The following is a 26,394-nucleotide window of genomic DNA, read 5'->3' as shown; positions in this document are numbered from 1 at the left end:
GAGAGAGAGCGAGAGGGAGAGAGGAGGGGTGCCTGGGTGGCTTAGTCGGTTAAGCGTCCGACTTTCGCTTAGGTCATGATCTCGCAGTTCGTGGGTTTGAGCCCCGCGTCGGGCTCTGTGCTGACTGCCAGCTCAGAGCCTGGAGCCTGTTTCAGAGTCTGTGACTCCCTCTCTCTCTGACCCTCCCCTGCTCACGCTGCCCCCCCCCCGCTCTCTCTCCTAGAAATAAAAACATTAAAAAATTTAAAAAAGAGAGAGAGGAGGAGGATGGAGGGAGGATGCTGAGGTGGAGGTGGAGGTACATCAGGCCTTCTAAAGCACGGGGTACAGAATAGGGACACCTCCACTGGGCTCTAGGATACTACTACTGGCAGGCCCTTTCCAAGTTGACCCAGTCACCCCTGATCATCATCATACAAACCAGCAGAGCCAGGAGGTCCTCTCTTTCCCAGTGCGTTCCTTTAGAAGACTGCTGACTCCCTCCTCCCCTTGTGTTGTCTTACCAGGAACCGGTGAAAGTGGCAAAAGCACCTTTATCAAGCAAATGAGGATCATCCATGGGTCTGGCTACAGCGATGAAGACAGGAAGGGCTTCACAAAGCTGGTTTACCAAAACATATTCACCGCCATGCAATCCATGATCAGAGCCATGGACACCCTGAGGATACAGTATGTGTGTGAGCAGAATAAGGTAAGCGCCGCAGGGGTGTTGGCCCTATTTGTGGATGCATGTGTTCCTTTTCTAGAGAGCATATATGTCTTTGGACAAAAAATTTACAGAGCGCTTTGGTCAGAGGCCAAAGAAGATCTGGGGCTCAGACTCTAGAGGAGTGTGATGAACTTTGGTAGCTGCAGGATTTCTATCATGGCGTTACTGTGGTGCTCCCCAGTGCTCTGGGATTCAGCAATACGGGCATTCACGTTACTTTATTCAGGTGCAGGGAAAAGGTAACCCATTAATTTCTTCACTGGCACAGTAGAGATCTTGGGCTTACAATGGCTGACTTTCCCAGAATTCCCAGTCTTAGGAAGTAGGATAAATGCCCTGTAGACTTCTCAGAGCAATTGGTGGGGTTTCTTTCTTTATTGTAGGAGCTAAGTGATAGTTGAGGAGAGTGATGCTTATGGCCCAACTAGCCATGGGCTCTCATAAATTACTGGTTTCAAGCTGGCATTTGTTTTGCTATCAACACTGGTTATTTAAGATACAATTATGTTTAAAACCATAGGAAAATAAAATAATGAACCATGAATGTGGGAGGAGGAGGCAGATAAAATTTTATATGATATATTAGAATACAAATCCATTGCCAAACACTATATCTGAATTCATTAAGAATCTAGATTAGAAATAGTTTATTTAAAATAATTGATACCAAGGGAGACACCAGGGTGGCCCAGTCAGTTCAGTGTCCAGCTCTTGATCTCAGTTCAGGTCTTGATCTAAGGTCATGATTTCAAGGCCCAAGGTTGGGCTCCACCCTGGGTGTGAAGCCTACTTAAAATAAATAAAAATAAATGAATAAAATAATTAATACTAAGATACAACATGACATCGATAAAGGAAAATTCTAAGATGAGACTTTTGTGGGCCTGCTAAAATGAATGTAGCTGCTACAATGCCAGCATGGCTTGGGCTTTAGGGTGGGCCCCAACGACCATCACAAACAAGTTTTACACCAACTTGTAGCACCTATGTTCATGTATATTTTATAGATGATATACAAAGAGTTTCAAAGTAATCGATCTAAATTTTTATCACTCAGTGACCTAGTCACGTAGGAACGTAGCACCCACCGGTTTTTGATTTGACTTTATGCAGTGTCTGCAACCTCATGTCTTTACCACCATTTCCTTGCACTTTTGAAGAAATGAAGGCATGTATCTTGCTTCAACCTTCAAGAATGTTAGGCTGAAAAAATGTGTGTCGGTGGGGGTGGGGTGAAGAATTAGCCTTTAGTGTATCTAGTGCCAAGCAATGTAAGAGATACATACTGAGGCACTAGGAGCTTTTAGAGGTGACTGTGATGATTCCATGATACATTGGTTTTGAGTACATGTACTGTATCTGATTCAAAGTGTACAATTATTTTTTTTATCACTTATCCAGTTGACCCTTGAACAGCACAAGTTTAAACAGTGCAAGCCCACATACATGCAGATTTTTTCAACAAATGTAGTATTATAAATGTATTTTCTCTTATGATTTTCTTAACATTTCCTCTAGCTTCTTTATTGTATGAAGACAGTGTGTAACATACAAAATATGTGTTAATCAACTGCTTATCTTATCAGTAAGTTCTGGACAACAGCAGTCTATTAGTAGTTAAGTTTTGGGGAAGTCAGAAGTTATATGGAGATTTTTGACTGCTTAGGGGCAGATGTCCCAACTCTCACACTGTTCAAGGATCCACTGTACGAGGGATTTTAAAAATGAGATCATCTGTGGAAATTAAAGTTATTTGAAAAAAGAAGTATGTCAGGAATGTCCTTGTGAAGATTTTAGTTAATCCATTTTCCTTTGTTGTAAAATGCATTTTGTTTCCCGTTCATGGTACGGTGATGGGGGAAAGCCTGGAATTTAAGGGATGAACTTGTGAACAGGTCTACTGGGAAGAAAAAGCTCAAGTGTAAGTTCGTTCTATTTACCTTGGCAACGTGTGTTTGTAAAACCCAATCAGATTGAAAAATCAGGCTCTCTGGGTTTCGGTTTTGTTTCATTTTTCCCTCAAGGTCTTCCAGAAGTACTGTAACTTTATGTTTCAAACCAAAACATTTTTATGGGGTTTGGCATTCCACCACTTCCTCTTTCTCTCTTGGTCTTAATTCTTCATAAGGCCACGTCCACTTGACCACTAATCTGCATTAGGTTCCCAGGGCTGCTGTAACAAAGTCCCTTGAACAGGATGGCTTAAAACGGAAATATATGCTTTCCTGGTTCTGGAGGCTAGAAGTCTGAAGTCATCGTTGATTTGGTTCTACCTGGAGGCTCTGAGGAAGCCTGGGTTTCATGCTTCTCTCCTAGCTTTTGGCGGTGCTGGATATCCTTGGAAACTTTGGGCTTGTAAACATGTCACTCGAGGTCCTGCCTGTCCTCACACACAGTTCCTCCCTGTGTGAATCTGTTCCCATGGCATTCTCCTCTTTGAGTCCCAATTTCCCTTTTCTTATAAGGATGCCAGTCACTGGATTAGGGCCCATCCTTATCCCAAGCGTGACCTCAGCAGAACTAGATCCTGCCTACAAAGATTTCCAAAAAAGTTACTTTCTGAGAAGTTTGGGGTTTACATGAATTTCAAGGGGGATATTATTCAACTCAGTACAGTCTTCTCTCTATCTCCCATTTATGTTAGTCCCATATGTAAAATATATTATTGCTGTTCCAGTACCCTCCAAAGTGAACCCACTCCAGCATGAACTTGAAGTCTCAAATCTAACTGCAACCTCAGCTGAAAAGGTTTCAAATCTCAGCACTTAATTCCTCCAAATCAGGTGAGACTCTGGATGTGGTCTCTGCTGGGGCCAAATTCCTCCCCTATCTCCTCTTCATTTGTTGTATCTGGCTCCCTTCTCAATGCCTTCTTTCTATTTCAAGTACCTACATTTGTGCTTCATAAATTTCTCTCATCCCTCAAACAAAGGCCTGGGATGAATCACAGACTTTACAAAGAGGCATAAGATTGAGTAGAAACAACACCGGTAGTTGGTTCCCAAAAATCTGGGCTCTCTTTGTGGCTCTCCTGTGGGTTTGGGGCAGGAGCCAGCAGTCCTTTTCTGTAAAGGGCCAGAGAGTAAATATTTTTGGCTTTCAGGGCTGTATAGTCTCTTTTCTGCTCTGCTGTTGTGCAAAATCACCCATAGGAGAGGTGTCAACAAAGGAGTAGGCTCACTTGGAAACCTTACTTCAAAAATATAAATGCAGTTCTTAACTCATGGATCATATAAAAACAAGCCACAAGTGGATTTCATCCACAGGCTGTGGCTCCCCACACCCCATCTTAGGGGAGGACATATAACCTCCGTGGCTTTGCATTTCCCCAAATGGTAAATGTGGACAAAAACACATGCTCTTTCTATTTCATAAGCCAACATGAGCAAAAGGAAGTGCTTTACAAATGAAATGGTGCTACAGAAATGTAAGATTATTCCTGGGGCATCTTCAAAAACCAAAAGTGGACTTATTATTTCTTCTATTATTTGTTTAGGTCATGTTTATCCATTCCTCAGCCATTGTTTTCCATATAATTTTTTCCTGTGGGCTAATCCTGATTCCAAATGTGAAACTGTAACAAAGTACCATCCTCAGATCATAAAATGATAAAATGATGAGAGTCCATAATATTAACTAATAACTTCAAGAAGCATGGGGTCGCCTAGGTGGCTCAGTCTGTTAAGGATCTGACTTCAGCTCAGGTCATGATCTCAGTTTGATGGTTTCCAGCCTCACATCTGGCTCTGCGCTTGTGGTTCAGCTTGAGATTCTGTTTCCCTCTCTTTCTGCCCCTCCCCCACTCTTGCTGTCTTTGTCTCAAAACAAATAAATAAAAACTTAAAGAAAAGCATGATACATGTTTTCTCTACCAAGCCTTGCACCACTTGAAACAAAGGATTAATTAGGAGGAAGAGGAATAAAACTTTAGGTAACTTTTAATTTCACAAACGTGCAGTCCTTTCCTTGCTGCTTCTTAGGGACTGTTGAATTCCATTATTTTGTTTTTTTCCGTAATGGGAACACTTTCTTAAAAGTATGTAGAAGAGACTTAACTGATTTAGAGCGTCTTGTTTTAAATGTTAGTGATTTCATTTCTCAGCGAGGTTGTTAAAAATCTTTGCCTGTTACCTGACAGGCTGCTTGAGAAAGGAAATTTATCAGAAGTTCAGTTGAGCTTTTGGTTGTTAACCAACATGGTTTTTCAATTAAGATATATGGCCTGGAAGATTATTTTCTTATACTTTGCCTTTTATTTTTTTAAAGAAATGATTCATAGGTGTTTGCTCACTGTGTTGTTAGGCCTTAATTTTCATGAATGTCTCTCAGGAGTGTCATATGAGCACATAGTAGAATTTATGGCTTCTTGAATAAATACTACAAAGGCAATAGCTCATTGGCATGGCTCCTAAATTGGAGTCCACTTCGAACTCATGTTTACTATTGATGATTTCACTGAAGCCAGAGGAGCTTCATATTTGTTTTTGCTCTTTGTAGTGAGTCCAACTTGGGAAATTCTCATTCTAGGCTTGTCCTGCAGTGAAGGAAATACATTGCTTTTTATCCTTCTAAAGGTTCTGCAGAATCTGTATGGATGACTCAGACTGGGCATTTCCCAAGAAAGGACTGCTCTGCCTAGCTTCTCAAAAGCCTTTTTGCTCTATAGTCAAAGATTCCTGGAGAAAAGAGTGAGGTCTGAAGGCTCTTCGGCAGGTGGCACCGGCTTCTTCCTGGCCCTCCTGTCTGTGGGCGCTCTTCCCGACACTGGGGTCACCTCCTATTTGCGTGTCATTATGCACAGCTAATTGCAAGGGCTCATCACAAAACAAAAACAACATTTTTAAAAAGGAGAGTTAATAGTTAAGCAAGAAGAGGACTGTTTTGCCTGCCATCCAACTCTGAGAACCTAATTACTGTTTCTAAACCTGTGAGGTCTGAAATTCCCTTCAAAAAGCATCTTACTGGTCCATTGGTTACTTTTGCTGAATTCCAGGGTTCAGTTGAGAAGATGGGCTTCGGCCATCCTGACAACCACAGCCGATGGCGGAACTGGAGGCGGGGGAGGGGCGTTGAATTGACCGACAAGACCTCTGGTAGTTATGTTTGAAGTTCAGCGGGTCCTGCATTTGGGTAACAGGATGACTGTCACCTGTTCCCTGCAGTGTCTTGGGTTTGGGCATCCACATCCCCCTCTCATGGCTGCTGGGTTTCTTGGGATGTTGGAAACAGTCTTTCTCAATCTCAGCTGTACATTGGAATCATCTGGGGGGCTTTGCTGCTGGGGTACCTTCCCCAGAGAGTCAAAACTGAATATTCTTGGAATGCAGCATGAGCTTTTAGGTGGACTTTTGGAAGCTTCCCCAGTGCTTCTTGTTAGGCACCCAACATTGAGAACCACTGCTATAAGTACCTTAACATTAATTGAGGTGTCCAACCTGGGTTATGCTTTCCTATCAATCTTTCCAGAATGGGGAAGGAAGCTTCTGGTAATCTATGCCATGGAATGACCCAATTAATCTCCACCCAAAAGTAAATTGAATGGCCGGCACTGAGGATGTTTGTTTTGTTCAGCTGAGCCAGGCCACCTTGATGAGTTTTGTGATGGTAGCATCTCCGGGTGACGTATTTTATTTCAGGGCAGGCTCTGTGTTTGTTTCCTTTGAGATTTGAAGGGGCAGAGCACCGCCTCATACTGGGATCTTCTGGGGATATGGAGAAGGAGGAGCTACATCTTATTCTCTGGGGGTTCTGCTACTGGTACTTTCTTATCCTTCTTTTCCTGTTATTATACAGAAATTATTTCTTTTTTGATGAGGACAGAATCCGGGATGCCGGCTAGGTTGATAATATGTCCAAGGTATAGATACTGTTTGTAGTAAAAAAATACCTTGGAATGTTGTAAGTGGAGATATTACACTAGGAAATTAAATGATTAAATTTTTTTACTCATCATTAATAGGTACTTGTATTTAGTGAGATGGTTGCTCACCAGGTATACAACTGAAATATCAAATACCCTACTTCAGGGTGCCTCGGTGGCTCAGTTGGTTGAGCATCCAACTCTTGATTTCAGCTCCAGTCATGATCTCACAGTTCTTGGGGTCAAGCCCCACATTGGGCTCTGCTCTGACAGCTCAGAGTCTGCTTGGGATTCTGTCTCTCACCTCTCTCTGTCCTTCCCCTGCTCCCATGCATGCTCTTGTTCTCTCTCTCTCAGAATTTTATTTAAATAAAAAAATCCAACTTCACATTAAAGCAGTGAAGTGTAGTATTTATGGGGCATGGTCACAGGACATTACATTTTTTTTAACACCAAAAGGAGCTTTGATAATGGTTCATATCTGTGTGTATATAGCTCTGCCAGCTTAACTTTATTCTCAGAAGGCAAGTGGCTGAGGTTCCAGAAGGGTCTATTAAAGACTCATGTGAGGAAGTCAGGCATAGTCAAGTGAAAATGGTCAATTTATGCCACTTTTTTATAGAAGAGTTTCTCAGGGTTTGAAATATTTTAAGACCCTCTTATTTTCTAATTTTTAAAACATCTGTTTAAATATATTTTTCAGTCCCACTTCCTCATCCAGTTTGAAAAGTCAGCTTCTGTACGAGCTTCTGGGAACAGGGAGGCCAGTGTTTGGACTTTGGCTGCAGCCCAGGGTCACTGGTTCTCTGGCAGATGTTAAATTCGGTCTCTTTCTTTATTTGTCCCATTGGATATTAAAAATTGTGTGGTACATTTTTCTCCTTACCAAGAACTTGGAGTTCTAGCTAGTGTCACAACAAGAAACTCTCCTCCAATATCCTGAGCTGGAGTTTTGCATTTATGCCAATAGTTCTCTGATTAATCAATGTTGACTTCAGTGTGAAAATTGCTATCATCAGAGCATGAAATGTTAAGAGTCTGGAAACTAAGAAAGATGGAATAAGATGGAGTAAGAACTGGGTTTCACCATCACAAGTGAATCTGACCACCCCCCACCTCTCTACCACAGCCTCCCTTCCCTAATGCACCCTCCCCCTCCCCCCCCCCCCCCGCCCCCCCGCCCCGCCACTACCCATTGAGCCTGACTTGGAAGATGAGGAGGATTTGGTGTCAATGAGGAGTAATCAGATTGATTTGACCATTGAAATGGTCTTTCCTTCCCTTACTCAAGGCAAGGTGTGAACCTACCACATCCCAAGAAATGCCTTTAAAAATCTCCTGAAAAGGGTAAATCTCAACTGTTACAAACAATCCTGAAACTAACATGACCATCAGTCTATTTGAACATCATCCATCCAACATGTGTGAAATATTTGCCTGGAGTCTTTTGAGTTGCACCCAACTTTGTTTTCATTCTAAAAAATAAAGGGAACACCCTCATGATCCAAACTCTTTAACAGAAGCTAGAATGATCTTCAGTAATGCTGAATTCTCCTGATATCTAAAGCCCCTCAATATTTGTTTCTTCTTTAGGCAGAGCTACATCCACATTTTCTGATGGTAGAGGTGACTGGTACGGGGGCGTGCCCTTAGGCCTGGCTTCTCTGAATGGCCAGGTACCCCACTGATGAATGAATGCCATAAACCTGTGCCAAGACGTAAATTCCCCCCTGGGTTTTTTATTGGAGTCCTGCCAAGGGAGGCACATATTCATCTGGTATTTTTTTTTTTAGTTTAGACATAGATTTTCTTATTAACTGGTTAACAAGCTCTGCATGTTATCCTAGGTAAAACATTTTAGAAAGCTTCTTCTCTGTATTAAAAGCTTTTACTGGGGATAGGGGGACTCAAATGGAATACAGTAATGAGTCCAACAGAAACAAATTGTTAAAAGGTTGCATGTGTGTGCACACATGTGCATGCAGGTGCATAGCTGTGTTTAGCACTAAGCATACCTTTAAAGTAAAAACCATATTCCTTGGAAGCCAGAACAGTTGGCTTTTTTTTTTTAATTATTATTATTTACACTTGTTTTTGAAAGCTCAGAAGTTTTCAGGCCGCTTTGAGACATTGCATATCATGTACTTCCTCTTGATTTTTGACACCTAACACTCTGTTGGGCTTAATTGAAAATGATCTAGGGGCACGTAAAATAACTTCACAGAAACTTTGTGTTTTGCCTAAATCACATCCTAAAATATTTTGGAACTTTCTATCTGTAATTACAGGTAAAGAAGTGGGTACATTTAACTTGGCCATGAATAGGATCTGGTTGGGAAATTATTTGCTTTTATGTGTGAGTATTTAATTTATTAAGGTTAGAAAGAGGACTTCTCCAAAAAATCTAGAGAAAATAACTTCTAGTTTTTTAATCACTTAAATAATCGAGGTGGCCTTAGTTGCAAGCAGGTCAAAGAGGATAGGAATGATGCTGATTATAGTTCAAGTGCCTCCGTGTTTCCTCCCTTTCTTTTATACTGGCTGCATGTGTGGGAGACCATGGTGGTTGAGCAGTGACTCTCCTTTTTCCCCAGGGCCCAGAACTTCTGCCCTATCTCTGCTTTCTGTTGACCTGGAATACCTTCCCTGTTGAGTTGTGTGGAGGCCTCACTTGAGAGTTTATTATCACCTTGATCATCATGATTTGGATTAGTGGGGGTGTAGAGTCCTAACAATGTTCATAATTACCCCAAACAAAAAAATCTTTCTTTCCAAGGTCAGGTTTGCTCTTGGCATACTGGAATGAGACAATAGCTGACATAAAGTTGAATTCCTGCCCTGCCTGTCATTTACATCCTTAATAGCTTTGGGCAGATCACCAAAACTCTCAGTGTTTGTCTTTCTTTCCTCAGCTGAGGACAATGTTGGCTCTTATTGATAATACAAAATATATGGGTAACCTACCTTCAAAAGCAAAAAATCATATTCTGCTATGTCTTCAATGTGTTACTTTTTTCACCAAAGTTAAAAAAAAAAAACCTTTATTCTTTTACTAACTTCCTAGTTAATGAGACTGTATATCAAAGTATAATTATTTTTGAGGTACAGCTAACACACAGTGTTATATAATTGGCAGGTATACAATAGGTTTCAGCAATTCTGTGCATTACTCAGTGCTCATCAAGGTAAGTGTATTCTTTGGGCGCCTGGGTGGCTCAGTTGGTTAAGCGTCAGACTCTTGATTTTGGCTCAGGTCATGATCTTAACAATTTCATGAGTTCAAGCCCTGCGTCTGGCTCTGCACTGGCAACGTGATGGAGATGCAGATTAGTGCAGCCACCTTGGAAAGAGTATGGAGAGTCCTCAAAAAATTAAAAATAGAACTACCATATGATCCAGTAATTCCACTACTGGGTATTTACCCAAAGAAAAAGAAACACTAATTTGAAAAGATACATGCACCCCCTATGTTTATGGCAGCATTATTTATATGAGCCAAAATATAGAAGCCTGCTTGGGATTCTCTCTTTTTTCCTCTGCTCATACTGTCTCTGCCTCTCTCAAAGTAAATAAACAAACAAAAGGGAAATGTATTCTTTTCTTAAAAAAATTTTTAATGTTTACATTTGAGAGAGAGAGAGAGAGAGAATGAGAGACAGAGTGTGAGCAGGCAAGGGGCAGAGGAAGAGGGAGACACAGAATCTGAAACAGGCTCTTAGTTGTTAGCACAGAGCCTGATGTGGGGCTTGAACTCAAGAACTGCGAGATCATGACCTGGCCAAAGTTGGACGCTTAACCAACTGAGCCACCCAGGTGCCTCTGGAAACGTATTCTTAATCCCCTTTGTTTCACGTTCCTTTCCACGACCTTGTTTCACGACGCTCCACAACCACTAGTTGATTGTCTGTGTTTAGGAGTTTGTTTTTATGTCTTTTGTTCTTTGTTGATTTGTTTCTTAAATTCCATAAAAGGAAATCATAAGGTATTTGTCTTTTGCTAAATGACTTATTTCATTTAGCATTATACCCTGTAGGTTTGTCCATGTTGTTGGAAATGGCAACATTCATTCTTTTTAATGGCTGAGTAATATTCCCTGGTGTGTGTGTGTGTGTGTGTGTGTGTGTTTCTTTGGGTAAATACCCAGTAGTGGAATTACTGGATCATATGGTAGTTCTAATTTTAATTTTTTGAGGACTCTCCATACTGTTTTCCACAGTAGCTGCACTAATTTGTATCTCCACCAACAGTGCATAAATGTTCCTTTTTCCACATCCTCAATAACAGTTGTTATTTCTTCTGTTTTTTTTTTTTTTTTTAATTTTAGCCATTCTGAAAGATGTGAGGTAATATTCTCATCTTGGTTTTGATTTGCATTTCCCTAATGATTAATCATGTTGGGCATCTTTTCTTGTGTCTGTTGGTCATCTGTAGGTCTTCTTTAGAAAAATGTCTATTCTAGTCTTCTGGCCATTTTTAAATGGAATTATTTGGGGTTCCATTGGCATTGAGTTGTATTAGTTCTTTATATATTTTGGGTATTAGCCCCTTATCAGATACATCATTTAAAAATAGCTTCTCCTATTCAGTAGGTTGCCTTTTTGTTTTGTTCATGTTTTCTTTGTTGTGTAAAAGCCTTTTATTTTGATATAGTTCCAGTGGTTGAATTTTATATTTGTTTCCCTTGCCAGAGGAGACCTGTCTAGAAAATGGTTGCAGTGGCTGATGTCAAAGAGATTACTGCCTACATTTTTTTTCCTAGGATTTTTATAGTTTCAGGTCTCATATTTAGGTCTTCAGTCCATTTTGAGCTTATTTTTGTGTATGGTGTTAGAAAGTGGTCCATTTTTTTTCCAACAATAGCTGTTCAGTTTTCTCAGTCATTTGTTGAAGAGACTAGACTGTCTTTTCCCATTATACATTCTTTCCTCCTTTGTCATAGATTAATTGACCATATAAGCATGGGTATACTTCTGGGATCTCTATTCTGTTTACTTGATCTATGTATCTTTTATGGTGTCAGTATCACACTGTTTTGATTACTATGTCTTTGTAGTATATCTTGAAATCTAGGATTGTGACACCCCCATCTTTGTTCTTTTTCAGGATTGCTTTAGCTATTTGGGGTCCTTTGTGGTTCCATACAAGTTGTAGAATTATTTGTTCTAGTTCTGTGGAAAATGGTATTTTTTAGAGGGAATGCATTAAATCTGTACATTGCTTTGGGTGTTATGGACATTTTAACAGTATTGGTTCTTCCATTCCATGAGCATGAGATGCATTTCCATTTGTGTCCTCTTCAGCTTCTTCCATCAGTGTTTTATAGTTTTCAGAGTACAGGTCTTTCACATCCTTGGTTAAGTTTAGTCCTAGGTATTTTATTGTTTTTGGTGAATTTGTAAATAGGATTGTTTTCTTAATTTCTCTTTCTACTACTTCTCTTTCTAATATTACTGGTATTTAGAAATGCAACAGATTTCTCTATATTAATTTTGTGTCCTGCAACTTTACTAAATTCATTTATCAGTTTTAGTAGTTTTTGGGTGGAGACTTATAGGGTTTTCTATATATAGTATCATATCATCTGCAAATACTTCTTCCTTACCAATTTGGATTCATTTTGTTTCTTTTCCTTGTCTGATTGCTAAAGCTAGAACTTCCAGTTGTATGTTGAATAAAAGTGATGAGAGTGGACATTGTTGTCTTTTTCCTAACCTTAGAGGAAAAGCTCTCAGTTTTTTACAATTGAGTATCATGTTAGCTGTAGGTTTTTAATATACGGCCTTTTATTATGTTGAAGTATGTTCCCTCTAACCCTACTTTATTGAGCGTTTTTATTATGAATGGATGTGGTACTTTGTCACATGCTTTTTCTGCATCTGTTAAGATGATCATATGGTTTTTACCCTTTTCCCTGTTAATGTGATCTAGCATGTTGGATTTGTGAATATTGAATCACTCTTGCGACCCTGGAATAAATCCCATTTAATCATGGTGATGATTTTTTAAAAATGTATTATTGGATTTTGTTTGCTAGTGTTTTGTTGAGGATTTTTATGCCTGGGTTCATCAGAGATGTTGGTCAGTAGATTTCTCTTTTTTGTAGTGTCTTTATTTGGTAGTGGTATTGGAGTAATGCTAATAATAGAATGAACTTGAAAGCTTTCCTTCCTCTTCTTTTTTTGGAATAGTTTGAGAATAACAATGAACTTTTCTTTAAATGTTTGGTAGAATTTACCTATAAAGCCATCTGGTTCTGGACTTCTGTATGTTGGGAGTTTTTTTTGGTTTTTTGATATCTGATTCAATTTTATTGCTAGGAATCACTCTGTTCAAATTTTCTATTTCTTCTGGATTCAGTTTTGGAAGGTTAGTTGTTTTTAGAAATGTATTCATTTCTTCCAAGTTGTCCAATTTGTTGGTATATAACGTTTTATAATATTCTCTTATAATCTTTTGTATTTTTGTGGTATTGGTTCTTATTTCTCCTCCATTTCTGTTTTTATTTGCACCCTCACTGAATATGATATTATATGTCAACATAGGCTGTTTTATTTCATATAATATAGGAGTTTTTTTTTTTTTCAGATACAATAAAAAGTACCGGAAAGACACATATACCAGCCTTGAAATAAGGAAATCTGTGTTCCAGAATGTGTGTGGTTTGCAGCTAGGTTCTCACTGCCTTCCTGAGGATAATACCACGGTTTATACTTTTAGTCCTTATTTTTGAAGAAATGAAGGAACGAATGGCTCTCCTTCCTGCACATGCTGGCATCCACATGTCCCTCTGCTCTCATGTATTACCATGAGGACATCTGTGGACATCATCCCGCACACAAATTGTAGGTCAGAAAGGAAGAAGGATGAGGCAGAAGTCACAAAATACCTTTTAAGTTGCTTAATTCCTTAAAAAAATGTTTTTAATGACCAGCTTAAAGGATTGGAGAAAGAATCTTCCATAACAAACAATGCTACTTCTGGTGATTTCTTCACTCCCTCACTCAATGAGAAAGGTCCAGGCTGGAGCAGTCGGGTGGCCGGTTCTGGTTGTCCAAATGTCTGAGTCTCTCCAGACAATAGGCTTTGTTTTAAGGGAAACTAAGAGTTTATCCTTTGAAATTATGCTCTTCAACTTTATATCTATAAGTGACAGGCCAGCATTACAGCAACTAGAATGGTTTGCTTTTATTTTCTCTATTTGGCCACAAATGACCCTTCTCACTATTACCCTCCCTCAATTTTGTTATGAAAAACTGCTTATGATAGTTTTGCTTCCTTGTTTCATGGTATTTCTGCCACTAGATGTTAATGTGAATGGCTGATAATGCCTAATTGTCCTTTCCCCCCAGGAAACTCAGAAGCAAGGGCCCAGCTCCCAGTAGTAGGCACCTGATGCATATTTGTTCCATCAAGTAAATGAATGGCACCAGCTACAAATACTCTCTCAATGAAAGTTGGGCCCAAGAGAACACGAAATGGACTACTAGTTTAGAATCCTAGGTTTTCAAGGATTTAATGGTCTGTTTCTCTTGAAGTACGGTCCCCTGAGTGAAGGTTTCCCAGTGGCCTTTAAGTCCTCAGTGATTCCGCCAAGCTCCCAGGGCATGGACCACAGGCCTTGGTAAGTGCATGCCTCTCTCCCCCTGGTGTGAGGCTGTTACAGGCTTGTCTGTCCCAGATCACTCTGAGTTCCTCAGATGCAGTGCTGTGTTCATGTCTGTTTCCTCTAGCTCTCAAGAATGGTGCCAAAACAAAACAAAAACCTGATTTCTAAAATTCCACATGGATGACACCAGACATTTCAACTTGTTACTTCATAGTTTTAGTATTTAAAAAAATCCACCCATTAATACAGATCAGACTCTTAAAAAAATGTTTGTTTATTTTTGAGAGACAGAGTGATACAGAACACAAGCAGGGGAAGGGCAGAGAGAGAGGGAGACACAGAATCCAAAGCAGGCTCCAAGCTCTGAGCTGTCAGCACAGAGCCCGACATGGGACTCGAACTTGTGAACCATGAGATCATGACCTGAGCTGGAGTTGGATGCTTTAACCAACTGAGACACCTGGGAATCCCAGAACAGACTTTTTTTTTTTTTTTTTTTTTAAATTAAACTAGCATTATGGCTGTTGGTGGCAGCAACATCTGCTGCTCTGATGCTTGTTCATTCAGACCCAACCACAGTGACCTCATCTCTTTTGGCCTGGTATTGATGACATTCCTTTAAGTCCTGGACTAGACACACGCTCTTCTCTCTACTCTACCCTTTTCTCCTTGCCTGGCCAAGTCTGTCTTGTCCTTCTCCAGAATGGAAACTTCATGAAGGACCATGTCTGTCTGTATGTACCTTGCTAGCTCCAGTGTCTGACAAGGATGCCGGCCAGTTGCCAAAACCCTATCTCCTAATTACTATAGCAAAGGAATCTGAGTTTTTAATAAGCCCATGCAGGTGACCTTAGAGTAACATTCTGGCCCTTCCTGAACTTGACATTGATACATTGCAGCCTTATCTGTCTCCCCAAATGGACTATGGTTTCCTGCATATCCCACGCCAGTTTTTGCTAATTTTCTCCACCTGTTGGAACATCTTGACACCAGTTCCCTCTGTTCTCATAAATAGATAACTTCATTTATTCACCTTGATTAAGCCACCCAATACTGTATCAAACTTGGGCAACCTCTCTCTTGCATCCTTCCTTGGGTCAGGCACTCTTTCCACTGTACCTATAATACCTTACACTTCCCATACTACATTATAATTCTTTAATTAGGCCTCTCTTCCACCTCACACTAAGGATTCTTTGAGACTGGGAATTGTGTCCTGTTTAATCTCTGCATCCCTTTTGGGCTCATTAATTGTGAAATGATGTTAAAACCTGTGTGAAGATAATATAAAGTCAGTGCTTTGTTAGAGCTTTGTCCAAGGAGTAATATCCACATTTTCCCAGAAAATGACTGGATTCTTCTTTCCTGTGATTCATTTTTGCCTCCTTGGCTTTAAAATTGTGATACTGGTCAAAAATGAAACAAATAGTCTGTGTGGTCATTCTTTTCTTTTCCAAAGAAATATTTGGCATTTGGAAATACTGCTTCTGAGTTGCATGATAATCAAGAAGCCTTTCATGGTCATAGGACTCAGTAATCCAGTGCCGGAAGCTTGGGATTGGCCAACGCAGCTCTTGAAATGTGTTTGGCGAACTGCAGATGTACTCTGCCTGTCAAACCTAGGCCAGTGGCAATGACTCTTTTCAAGCTGAATCACCAGGCAGCTGATTTGGAATCCCATGAGTCCAAAACATGGTGCTGTAGAGAAGAATGGCTTGCTTATGAGGTAGAAGAGAGGCTCAATAAATCATATCCTTTTTACTAACCAAGTTTGAAAGTAACTGGGAAATAAGACAAAGAAGTAAGGCGTATGGTGATTAAAATATCATATATTAGTGCCAAAGTTGAAAGTAGAGAATGTGGCTCATTAAGGAATCACGTGAGCTTTCTACTACTGAGCCCAGAATGTAGTAGATTCACCCATAAGGTCATCATTAGTTCTGGCAGACACCAGGCTTCACCTCCAAGTCAGGCCTCTAACAGCACAGAAGAGAGGAAAGGGCAGAGGTTAGTAGTAGGACTCAGCTTACATGCCTCCACAGGGAGAGTGTTGAGTATGTTACCCGTGCCATCACACTTAGAACAGGCCATCTCCTCTCCTCCTTATGGGTGGGGGCTGTGTATGCTTCTGGGTGCTAAAGCCTGGATGAATCTCTGTCAGGCTTTACTGAGAATGTATCATTCTATCCTAAACAGTTCTTCCGTGTGCGTACTCTCAGTTGCCGCACTTAAAAGATATGGGGACTGAGATTTATGGGGTTAAATAATTGCCCCAAGGTTGCCCAGGTATTACATATCAGAGCTGGAAACTGAACCCAGGTGACCTGACTTCCCAAGTAAAGCTGTTAACCACATGCTTCATGCCCGTCTACAGGTAGTTTAAGGCCGTGTCTAGTGGGAGATCTTGGGTAATCATTAAAGCTTTGATTATGAAAGCAATAAATGAATGGAAGGTTCTCTGTTTCCAAATCTCTATTCCGGACCACTTTCATTAATTTTCTTTCTTCCTGGCTGGGATCCAACTCGCTCACACACTGTCAGTATTATCTCTATCAGTATTTACACGAAGGGTTCATGCCATTAAAAAACGGAAATGTCAGGATTGGAGCATCCACTGAATGAAGTTTGAGGATTGAAGGGCTTACTTAAGTGGATTTGAAACAGCTGCCTGGAGAATATTTAAAATTTTCTTGTTAACTTAGAGGAGAGTCGTAAACAGGCCAGAGATGACATCAAATTTATTTTGAAAATGCAAAGAATCAGAACATGACATTGACCTTTGAACCAGTGCTGGAGAGTCAGGAGGAATCAAATAAAACCTGAAGACTATGTTCTGATAGTAGTGTGATGAGACTCATTTTAACTTCGGGGTTCTGCCTGGATTAGATCTCAAGTGCGGTATTGACTTGCCCGTCCCTCAGTCTGTTCAGACTCTAAGATCTGCTCACGAGTTTGGTTTAATTCAGGTGGAAAAACATGCGAGGAGAAAGAAGAGGGATGTAGACATGATTTCTCCCCTTCCCCCAGAAAGGCACACACAGTTTGCACCTCCAAGTTCTCTTACTGAGAAATGGTGTCTGATGCCCAGCACCTTTCAATGAACTGGTGGCTGGGACCCATATGAACATTGTGTCTTCATTTTGGGTGCCACTTTAAGAACACTTTGATGTTCTTGAGGTGGAAAAATAAAATCTGGGGGAGCAAAGCAAGAATTGGGGTTGCGCCTTTGTGGCTCGTTAGCAGGATAACTTGGGTACGTTCCAGGCCCTTACTGAACCTGCTTCCTTGCTTGTAAAATGAGGGAACTGGACTAGATTTTCATTAAGTTCCAAACTCTGGAAGGTTGGAGAACATGTCTTAGACTTGGAGAACAGCAAAATGAAGATGCTCTGGCTTTTCATAAGATTATGGTCAATTTGAGACCGTTCTTTTACCCTTCTTTCCCTCCTGCCTTAAATAATGAACTGCGTGGGTTCGGACCCCGAGTTGGGCTCTGTGCTGATAGCTCGGAGCCTTGGAACCTGCTTAGGATTCTCTCTCTCTTTCTCTCTCTCTCTCTCTCTCTCTCTCTCCCCCCCCCAACCCTCCCCTGCTTGCACTCTGTGTCTCTCTGTCTCAAAAATAAGTAATAAACCTTAAAAAAAAAGTTTTTTAAAAAATGAACTGAATTGTTTGAGATGAGAAAATGTCTTGTGCCCTGTGATTTAGGGGCCTGAGATTCAGCACTACGGGGCAGCTCTGCTGTGGAGACAGCCTGCTCCCTCCCCTTGCTTTGGCGAGTTCTGAGGGCATCTCCCCTTTCTCTAAGAGCTGGACTGCTTCATCACTTACCAAATAATCTTAGAATCCTAGAATCTCCAGACAACATGCCTCCTTACTCTTTTCCCCTTTCTCTCCGTGGACACTTTCCAACATAACTCCCTACACATCTGTTAAGTGAGCTGCCTCCTAATTATATCCTAGGAGCTTGATATAGACTAGACCAAAGGGAGCATTCCATCTCTGTCTCCCTGGGTGTCCCAGGGGCTTCTTAGGTCATGGATAGAGGTTTGGTCCTTGGTGAGATGCCCAGAGGCCACTGACTGGGAACCAAACCTTAAATGTACAATGGGACCCATCTGAGAGGAGTGTGATTTGGCATAAGGGCCATGGAATGTTTCCACCATGTTCAGGCTGATATGTATAAATTTGATTAAAGGTTTTTCATTAACATTAAAACAAGGTGCTCACAGGGCATCTGGGTGGCTCAGTTCGTTGAGCATCTGATTCTCAATTTTGACTCAGGTCATGATCCTAGGATCATGAGATCATGCTCAGCACAGAACCTGCTTAAGATTCTCTCTCCCTCGGGGCGCCTGGATGGCTCAGTCGATTGAGCAGCCGGCTTCAACTCAGGTCATGATCTCATGGTTCGTGGGTTCGAGCCCCATGTCAGGCTCTGTGCTGACAGCTGGCTCAGAGCCTGGAGCCTGTTTCAGATTCTGTGTCTCCCTCTCTCTCTGACCCTCCCCTGCTCACGCTGTCTCTCTCTCTCTCTCAGAAATAAATAAAACATTAAAAAAAATTCTCTCTCCCTCTGCCCCTCTCCCTCACTTGCCTTTCTCTCTCTCAAGAAAAAAAAAAGGCACTCATTGCATCTAAAGTTCTGTGAAAAGAAGCCCTAAAATGTCACCTCAGTAAGAATATATTTCAAGGGAGATTCATCTTGAGTTCTACTTAAGAGTTTTGATCATAGAGTCATAGAATTTCACAGCTTGATGGGACTACCCTCAAGTACCTTCTAGGTCAACCCAAGTCTTTTCAAGGTTTAGAGAACCAAGGTCTAAAGAGGTTAAATAATGTGCATAAGGCAAGTTACAAGGACTGAAAAGGATCTCAGTAGGGTACTGTTTCTGGTCAATCTAGCCTGGCACTACACATGCGTCTTAAAGTGAAGTTCCAAGGCAGCTGGTAATTTTCCATAAAGAATTCCTTCTTTCTCTTTTTAAAAATATGATAGGCCTCAAAAAGTTAAACATAGAATATCCTCTGATCCAGCAATTTAGCTTCTGGGTATGCATCCAAAAGATTGGGAGGTAGGACCCAAACAGATACTTGGACACTCATGTTCATAACATTATCAAAAGGCGAGAATAACCCTCATGTTTATCCACGAATGAATGACTGAATAAAACATGGTGTGTATCTATGATAAAATACTTCAGTAAAAAGGAACGGCCCATGGTACTGCATGGTTGAACCTGGAAGACCTTATGCCACGTGAAATAAGTCAGACACAGAAGGTCAAATACTGTATGATTCCACTTTTGTAAGGTATCTAGAGTGGTCAGATTCATAGAGACAGAAGGTAGAATGGTGGTTGCTGGAGCCTTGGGGGAGGGGGATGGACTTATCGTTTAATAGGTATAGAGTTTCAGTTTGCAAATTGAAGACGTTGTGGAGACAGTAAATGGTGACAGTTGTCCAATAATGTGAATGTACTTAATACCACTAACCTGTATGTTGAAAAATGGTTAAGATGGTAAATCGCACATATATTTTCTCACTAAAAAACCCCTCTTCTTAGATTCTTATTTTTACTTCAATAAATTGTCATAACTATTCTTTCTGATGCCAGAAATAGGCCACTGGTAACCTCTTCATGCCGCTCCCGTGTTCCTCATTATTCTTTTGAGTGTTTTGGGTTTGTTTTGCTCCTTGGCACAAGAGATTTCAGGTCAACTTTGGCTTTCTGTATCACAGTCTTGCACACAGCTCTTTCTCCAAGGAGACCAGGCCCCATTTACAGGGAATTGTAGTCGTAAACCAAGATCCACATGCCAGGTGAGCTCATTGCTATTGGTTGTCATGTGCTGCTCACCCTTTCCGTGGACAGAGCTAGGAAAACAAGCATACAGTCACAGATGCACACGTCCACACACACAATGACAGGTACGCATGCTAATGTTATCCACACACTTACAAATATCTACAGACCTGCTCATCATTAATGTCCAGTTTAAACGCAGCACCACATTTCTCCCCGCTGCACCTCCATCTGTATTCATCGTGCTTCTCTGCTAGTCACAGCTCTGTTCCCAAAGTACCAACACATTTACTCATTTGCTCCATCCTTCAGTAAACAACCTAATTTTTGATTTATGACACTAATACCACAAATCATTTTAAAAACTAAAGGAATAAAACTCCCATCTCCTGATTCTCAGTATTGCCGTGTGCATTTTCTGGACCTGTTTTCCTTTTTTTCTTAATGCTGAGGAGGGTGGGAGGAGATAATGATGGTACTGGTAGTGATCACAGTGGATAACAAAAGAGAGAGGAAGAAAGGTGGGGGGGTCGGTGGGGAAGAGAGGAGAGAAGGAGGGGTAGCTTGAGGAGATAGAGGGTGGGGGCGAAAGAAGAGAGAATGAGGCAGAGCTTTTTCATCATTTAACACTTTCATGTGACTAAAGGCACTAAGTAAGGGTGAGGTGTATAAGAGGGAAGAATTGGGAAGAGAGGAGTCAAAAGAAGCATTTAAAAAGAAAAGGAGAATCTGGTGTTCTGTCTGTTGGACCAAATGCTTTGTTTACTTCAACAAAAAACTACTATGTAATAATACAGTGAAAATAGAGCGAAAGACAGCTGTTTTTTATGAATTACTGATAAGATTTTATCCTGTTTGGGGGGTTCAGTTGCTGTGCTTGGCTTTGATGGTGACATTTCTCAGAGGTGGCATTTGATCCAGCATACATGCTCTACATGGTTGCTCTTAAAATGAGGAATTGATTTATTTTTAAAAGGTTCCCCTGCCTTTGGAAGAGAACCAACTATCTCTTTCAAGTTGGGGAAATGACTTCCTTTGGAGACCTAACCTCTTTCTCACCCCAGGCAGTCACTTGGCCTTTTGTATAGGAGTTGGTTAGCGTGCTGACTCGTGAGGTTCTTTTTCTCCAGTAACTCCCGAACAAGCTGTTTTCCCTGCTGTGAAGTATCCCGATTCCTTTGAAAGAGGGTGACAGAAAAATGAAGACACTCCAGAGCAAGTGTCCCCAGACCTAGTTTTTAGTAACCACCAGAGACTTACAAGCTGGGTAACTCGAGGTGCCTCAAGATCTGAGCTCCAGGGGCGCCTGGGTGGCTCGGATGGTTAAGCATCCGACTTTAGTTCAGGTCATGATCACACAGTTCGTGGGTTCGAGCCCCGCGTTGGGCTCTGTGCTGACAGCTAGCTCAGAGCCTGGAACCTGTTTCAGATTCTGTGTCTCCCTCTCTTTCTGACCCTCCGCTACTCACACTGTCTGTCTGTCTGTCTGTCTGTCTCTCTCTCTCTCTCAGAAATAAATAAAAACAAACATTATAAAAAAAAAATCTGAGCTCTCGCTTTTCACCTGTGACGTGGGGATAAACCATGCTGTGGTTTTTCCTTTCATTGACGTTTTGTGCCCTATCTACTTTCCAGAAAAAGATTTCAGGTGAAGTTAAAAGAAATAACATGAGTCTAACGACTCTGGTAATGTCAGGATTAAGATGAAGATGGTTAGGAAACCAGGGGACGGGTGGAGGAAATACTCATGACACTAGAAACCCAAACTACAAGCAGCTGCTGCAGATGTGAGCGCAAAATTTGCTGTCTCATATGGGAGCCACTAGCCCAGTATGGCTGGTGAGTCCTTCAGCTGTGGTTAGGTTGAAGCAGGTTATGCTGTACTTATAAAATACACACTGGGTTTCAAAAACCTGGTTCACGTACAGTTGGTTATCACAACAGTTTTTTACATTGTTTATATGTTGAAATGATGTTTTGGATATATTAAGATTTTATTAAAATTAATTTTTCTTGTTTCTTTTTATATTTAAATTTTTAAAAATATTTGTTTATTTTTGAGAGAGAGAGAGAGAACAGGGGAGGGGCAGAGAGAGCGAGAGACACAGAATCCAAAGCAGGCTCCAGGCTCTGAGCTGTCAGCATAGAGCCCGACGCGAGGCTTGAACCCACGAGCCATGAAATCATGATCTGAGCTGAAGTTGGATGCTTAACTGAGTCAACCAGGCACCCCTCTTTTTATATTTTTAATGGCTACTAGAAAATTTTAAATTTCAGAAGAGATGTTAACATTACATATTTTCTAAACGTCTTATTATATTTCTCTTAGTGCCGGTCTAATCTGTTTTCATCTAAGGCCAAGGAAAAGAAAGGAGTTTGTTTTATCAGCCCACCATACATTCATCATGAGCTGTGGATTTAAAAGTTTTATATAAACATTTGCCAAAATGGTGGTGCCTTGCTGTAACTCTATAGTCCTTTCTTCCTATTGGAAGAATATTTCTCCCTGTGTCACATATGGAAATTTCTGACTAGCAAAAAGTGTGTGACCTAAAATCTGCTAGTCTATTCCTCACTGGTCATTCATTCATTCAGACATCCACTTAATCAATCCATGAGTTTTATTTAGGCGCTTTGTTGTATCTTCAGAGTATAAGTTATTAGGACTCAGTCCTGCCTAGAAGAATTTAAAGAAGTTGGAAGAGGAGATGAATGTCAGCCATGTAAACCAGTAATTTAGAACACAGCACTGTGGGCCCTGGTCCGCAGCTCTGTGCAAAATGTAACCGGGAAGGGAGAAAGATGACCATGGCTTGGCTTGGCTTTGGGGTGATTCAGATTTGATTATTCCTACTGTTATTCTAAGAAGCTTTGCCAAGTTTATTTAAGGAGATTGAAAGATAGCAAATATAAACATTAAAGTAGTTTCTTATTCGGCCTATGCTTTCAAAAGATCTTTACTGTAAATATTTCTTATTCATCAGATTGGGTCTACTTATCCTCTGAAGTTTAGTCTGTCCATTAAACTGTACCTTGGCCAGACTCCCTCTCTGTAAGAGCAAACATGGGCTACTTGATGAAAAATTTGTCAGAAACCCACCTGGTTGGGGAGAGTTTCCCTTGAGAGTCCCTTGTTTGGATCTATACATCTAATTCTGTGTCCTCTCAGGCAAGGGTGAGTACAAATGATCAAGGGCTTTTTAGTTGAGAATAATTTTTAAGTGGGCCAGACAGCCAGAACCCGATAGCCCAACAGAGTCTATGAGCTTGTCCAACAGAGGACACAGTCAGTGGGTGGAATATGGGCTTGTTTCTCAACTGAAAAAAAGAAAAGCAGAGAGATCATACTTTTACAGGCTGTTTCTTTTGGTTAGGAATATGCTGAAAACTTGGTCATGGTAATGAATCTTCTGAGGAACGTTTCCTTTTTTAAATATTTCTGGCTCTTGGCCTTTGGAGGAGAGCTCTGTGTGGTCTTAACAAGGTTGCCCTGTGGGCTGAAGGCTTATGGGAAGCAGGTTCCTCGTGAGAGCAAGCCTTGTGAAATGAAGATCTGGTTTGTATAGTCTCGAGTGAGCAATCAAATATTTAAGGCTTTTAAAAAAAGTGATAGTGTTTATAAGGGTCCTTGAAAAGAATTTCTGATGGAAGGTGGTGAAAAAGATTTGTTTCCATTACTCAGAGCTTAAGTTGGCAGTGATGGGAATTGTTTAAATTTTCACTTCTCAGATGGAAACCTAACAAAAGTGGGTGTTGAAGCCTGTTGGAATGGGTGATTTGGGGCCAGAAGAAGAAGAGAGGTTGATAGGGTCTTACTGGAGGTGATTTTGTGTACTTGTTTTTATACACACCCCCTCCATTTTCTTCTCCATTGGAATCTGGTCTTCTGGCCAACATGGGGCATAAATACCTTTGTGTGTTTACGCAGTCAAGTTAGGTATTTGTTATATTTCCACAGAACATTTTTGGGAATCAAGGCAGTCACATAGCTTGTGTCCAGAGGAATAGGGAAATGGGAGAGAGACATTACATTGTGTATTCCATAAAAAAAAAAAAAAAAAAGGCAAACGAGCATATACTTCCTGAAGTCTTTTTCATTTAGCCGGTTTCTCTGTATTTCTGTGGGAAGTGTGGTTGATGGTTTTGAAATCACTGACACTTGTACAGAAGTCGATGATTAAGTAGGAAAGGGTTGGTCAGGTGCCTCCCTTCTGAGCTCCTTACCTTTTGCATTTTCATCTCTAAAATTCCTTGGGGATCAACCCATGAGGACTGGTTTTCCTCATACCCCACGGGGCACAGTTGGTCAGCCTGTGAGGACTGGCATTTAGCACAGGTGCTGCCAAGTTTGTTCATTAAGATGAAATGAGGACTTCTGCTTCCAGAAAGTTGGAATAGTGGTCCTTTTTTCTATTCCTCCTGCTAAGTACAGCAAAAAGCCCTGGATGTCATATGTAAAACAAACAAAAGAAAAATGGAGAGGAAAAGGAAGTCTGGCAGGGACCTCAGGGCCCAAGGAAAAACCAAGGGGGGAGTTCTTGGGTTTCCGTACTGCCTCAAATGTTCCAGACTTGGAGTTGAAGATGCCAGTAACTTGGCAACATGACCAGATCAAACAAAAACAAAAATCCCTGCTTTCTCTGGCCAAAGGACCAGGAAAAGGCATCCTGGCAAGACAGAAAACTTCTAAACAATGGCCACTCTACTCCAGCCAAATACATTTTTTAAAAACCTGGGGCTTGGGGCTCCTGGGTGGCTCAGTCAGTTAAGTGTCCAACTTTGGCTCAGGTCATCATCTTGAGGTCTATGAGTTTGAGCCCTGTGTTGGGCTGTGTGTTGATAGTTCAGAGCCTGGATCCTACTTTGGATTCTGTGTCTCCCTCTCTTTCTGCCCTTCCCTTCTTCCCTCCCTCCCTCCCTCTCTCAAAAATCATCATTAAAAAACAAAACCACCCTGTGGCTTATCCTACCTATGCCAACTAAGGCCCAGAGGGGAACTACATGTCCGCCTCACCAGGCTATAACAGGATGCCCAAACTCCCTTGCTGGGACAGTTCAGAGACAGTCAGGACTTAAATCCCCACAGGGAGATAATGAGGAGCGTTCCTTCTTACACCGGGTTGATGTCAGAGGAAGCAAGTGGAGGGTCGGGACTTTGCTACCCAAAGGTGTTTGAAGGGTACCCAGGATTTGTTTTAATCAGGTGTGGTAAAGCACGCAGACATGGAAATAACTATCATGAAGGGCGATGGTTATACTGACGGCTCCCTAGAAATAGGAAGCGTGGTGCACCCACCATGCAGGACCACATGGAAAGCACCACAGTGGGTCAGGAGGCAGAAGGAGCTGGAGAAAACTTGGGCAAGAGCCTTTCTTATGGTTTCCATGCGAAGGAAGGAACAGGTGAGTCCAGGTAAGCAGGCTTAGGATTGGCTAGTTTGAACAGTTTCAGCAGGTTTTGTTCTGCGTTCTCTGACGTCTGGAATAGGAGCAGAAGAAGAGTGGCTTAGAGTATAAGAGCCCAATAAAGGAGGTGGTTGTGGATCCGAGCTCTGGATTGCTTGGTTTGTGTATGAAAGGTGCTCCTGTTAAATTTACTCTCTCTAGGAATTGGCTAGCCCTGGGAGAAGTTGTCCCTCCAGGGTCAGCAAGGCACCAAGAGGTCAAAGCATCAGAAAGTCATGGTTAATAGAGGGAGTTAAAAAGATCCCCCTCACTCACCCCCATGGGTGGTATCAGTGGCGAGCACATGGGGAAGAGAAATGAGGCTCTCCCCAGTGGAAAAGGGTCACCGGAGGTCAGGAGGAAGCTGGGACTCCGGTCCTCACCCAGCAGTATCAGGGAGATCTGGCCACCTGTTGCCAGAGCAGGGTAAGCCCATTGAAACAAAATTCAGAGTTAGATCATATAAGAGCCAAAATTTCCAGGTTCACTAAAAATCGCTCATTATGCCAAGTATCTGGATGATCTCAAACTGATAAAGATAATTTATGCCGACAGCAAATGACTGAGATGTTTGTATTACAGGGAAAGATTTTAAAGCTGCTATGATCAGAGTCTTGCAACAATAAGCAATTATAAACACGCTAGAAACAAAGTCACAACAGCGATGACAAAAATAAAAGATTTAAGGAACTAGATGGAAATTTCAGGATGACCAAATACAGTAACCAAAATGGAATGCTTAGTGATAAGCTCTACCACAGAACAGAGGAGACAAGTGGCTCAGTGGGTTAAGCATCTGACTTTGGCTCAGGTCATGATCTCACTGTTCATGAGTTCAAGCCCTGCATCGGGCTCTGTGTTGACAGCTCAGAGCCTGGAGCCCGCTTTGGATTGTGTCTTCCTCTGTCTTTGTCCCTCTCCTGCTCATGCTCTGTCTTTCTCTGCCTCAAAAATAAATAAACATTGGG

The 26,394-nt window shown here is 41.3% G+C and overlaps 1 protein-coding gene across 1 annotated transcript in view; it reads left to right on the top strand.

Annotated features, from left to right (window-relative positions):
• The window catches only part of GNA14 (G protein subunit alpha 14), a 199,826-nt gene that overhangs the window by 107,839 nt on the left and 65,593 nt on the right, over nt 1-26,394 (top strand). The window contains exon 2 of the mRNA XM_039242164.1: nt 507-691. Coding sequence (XP_039098095.1) covers nt 507-691 — 185 coding nt within the window. The remainder of the gene's footprint in view (nt 1-506; nt 692-26,394) is intronic.

The sequence above is a fragment of the Hyaena hyaena genome, unplaced genomic scaffold (assembly GCF_003009895.1).
Source record: "Hyaena hyaena isolate Hyena2069 unplaced genomic scaffold, ASM300989v1 scaffold_206, whole genome shotgun sequence".
Lineage (NCBI taxonomy): Eukaryota > Metazoa > Chordata > Mammalia > Carnivora > Hyaenidae > Hyaena > Hyaena hyaena.
This window is presented reverse-complemented; position numbering and strand designations above follow the sequence as displayed.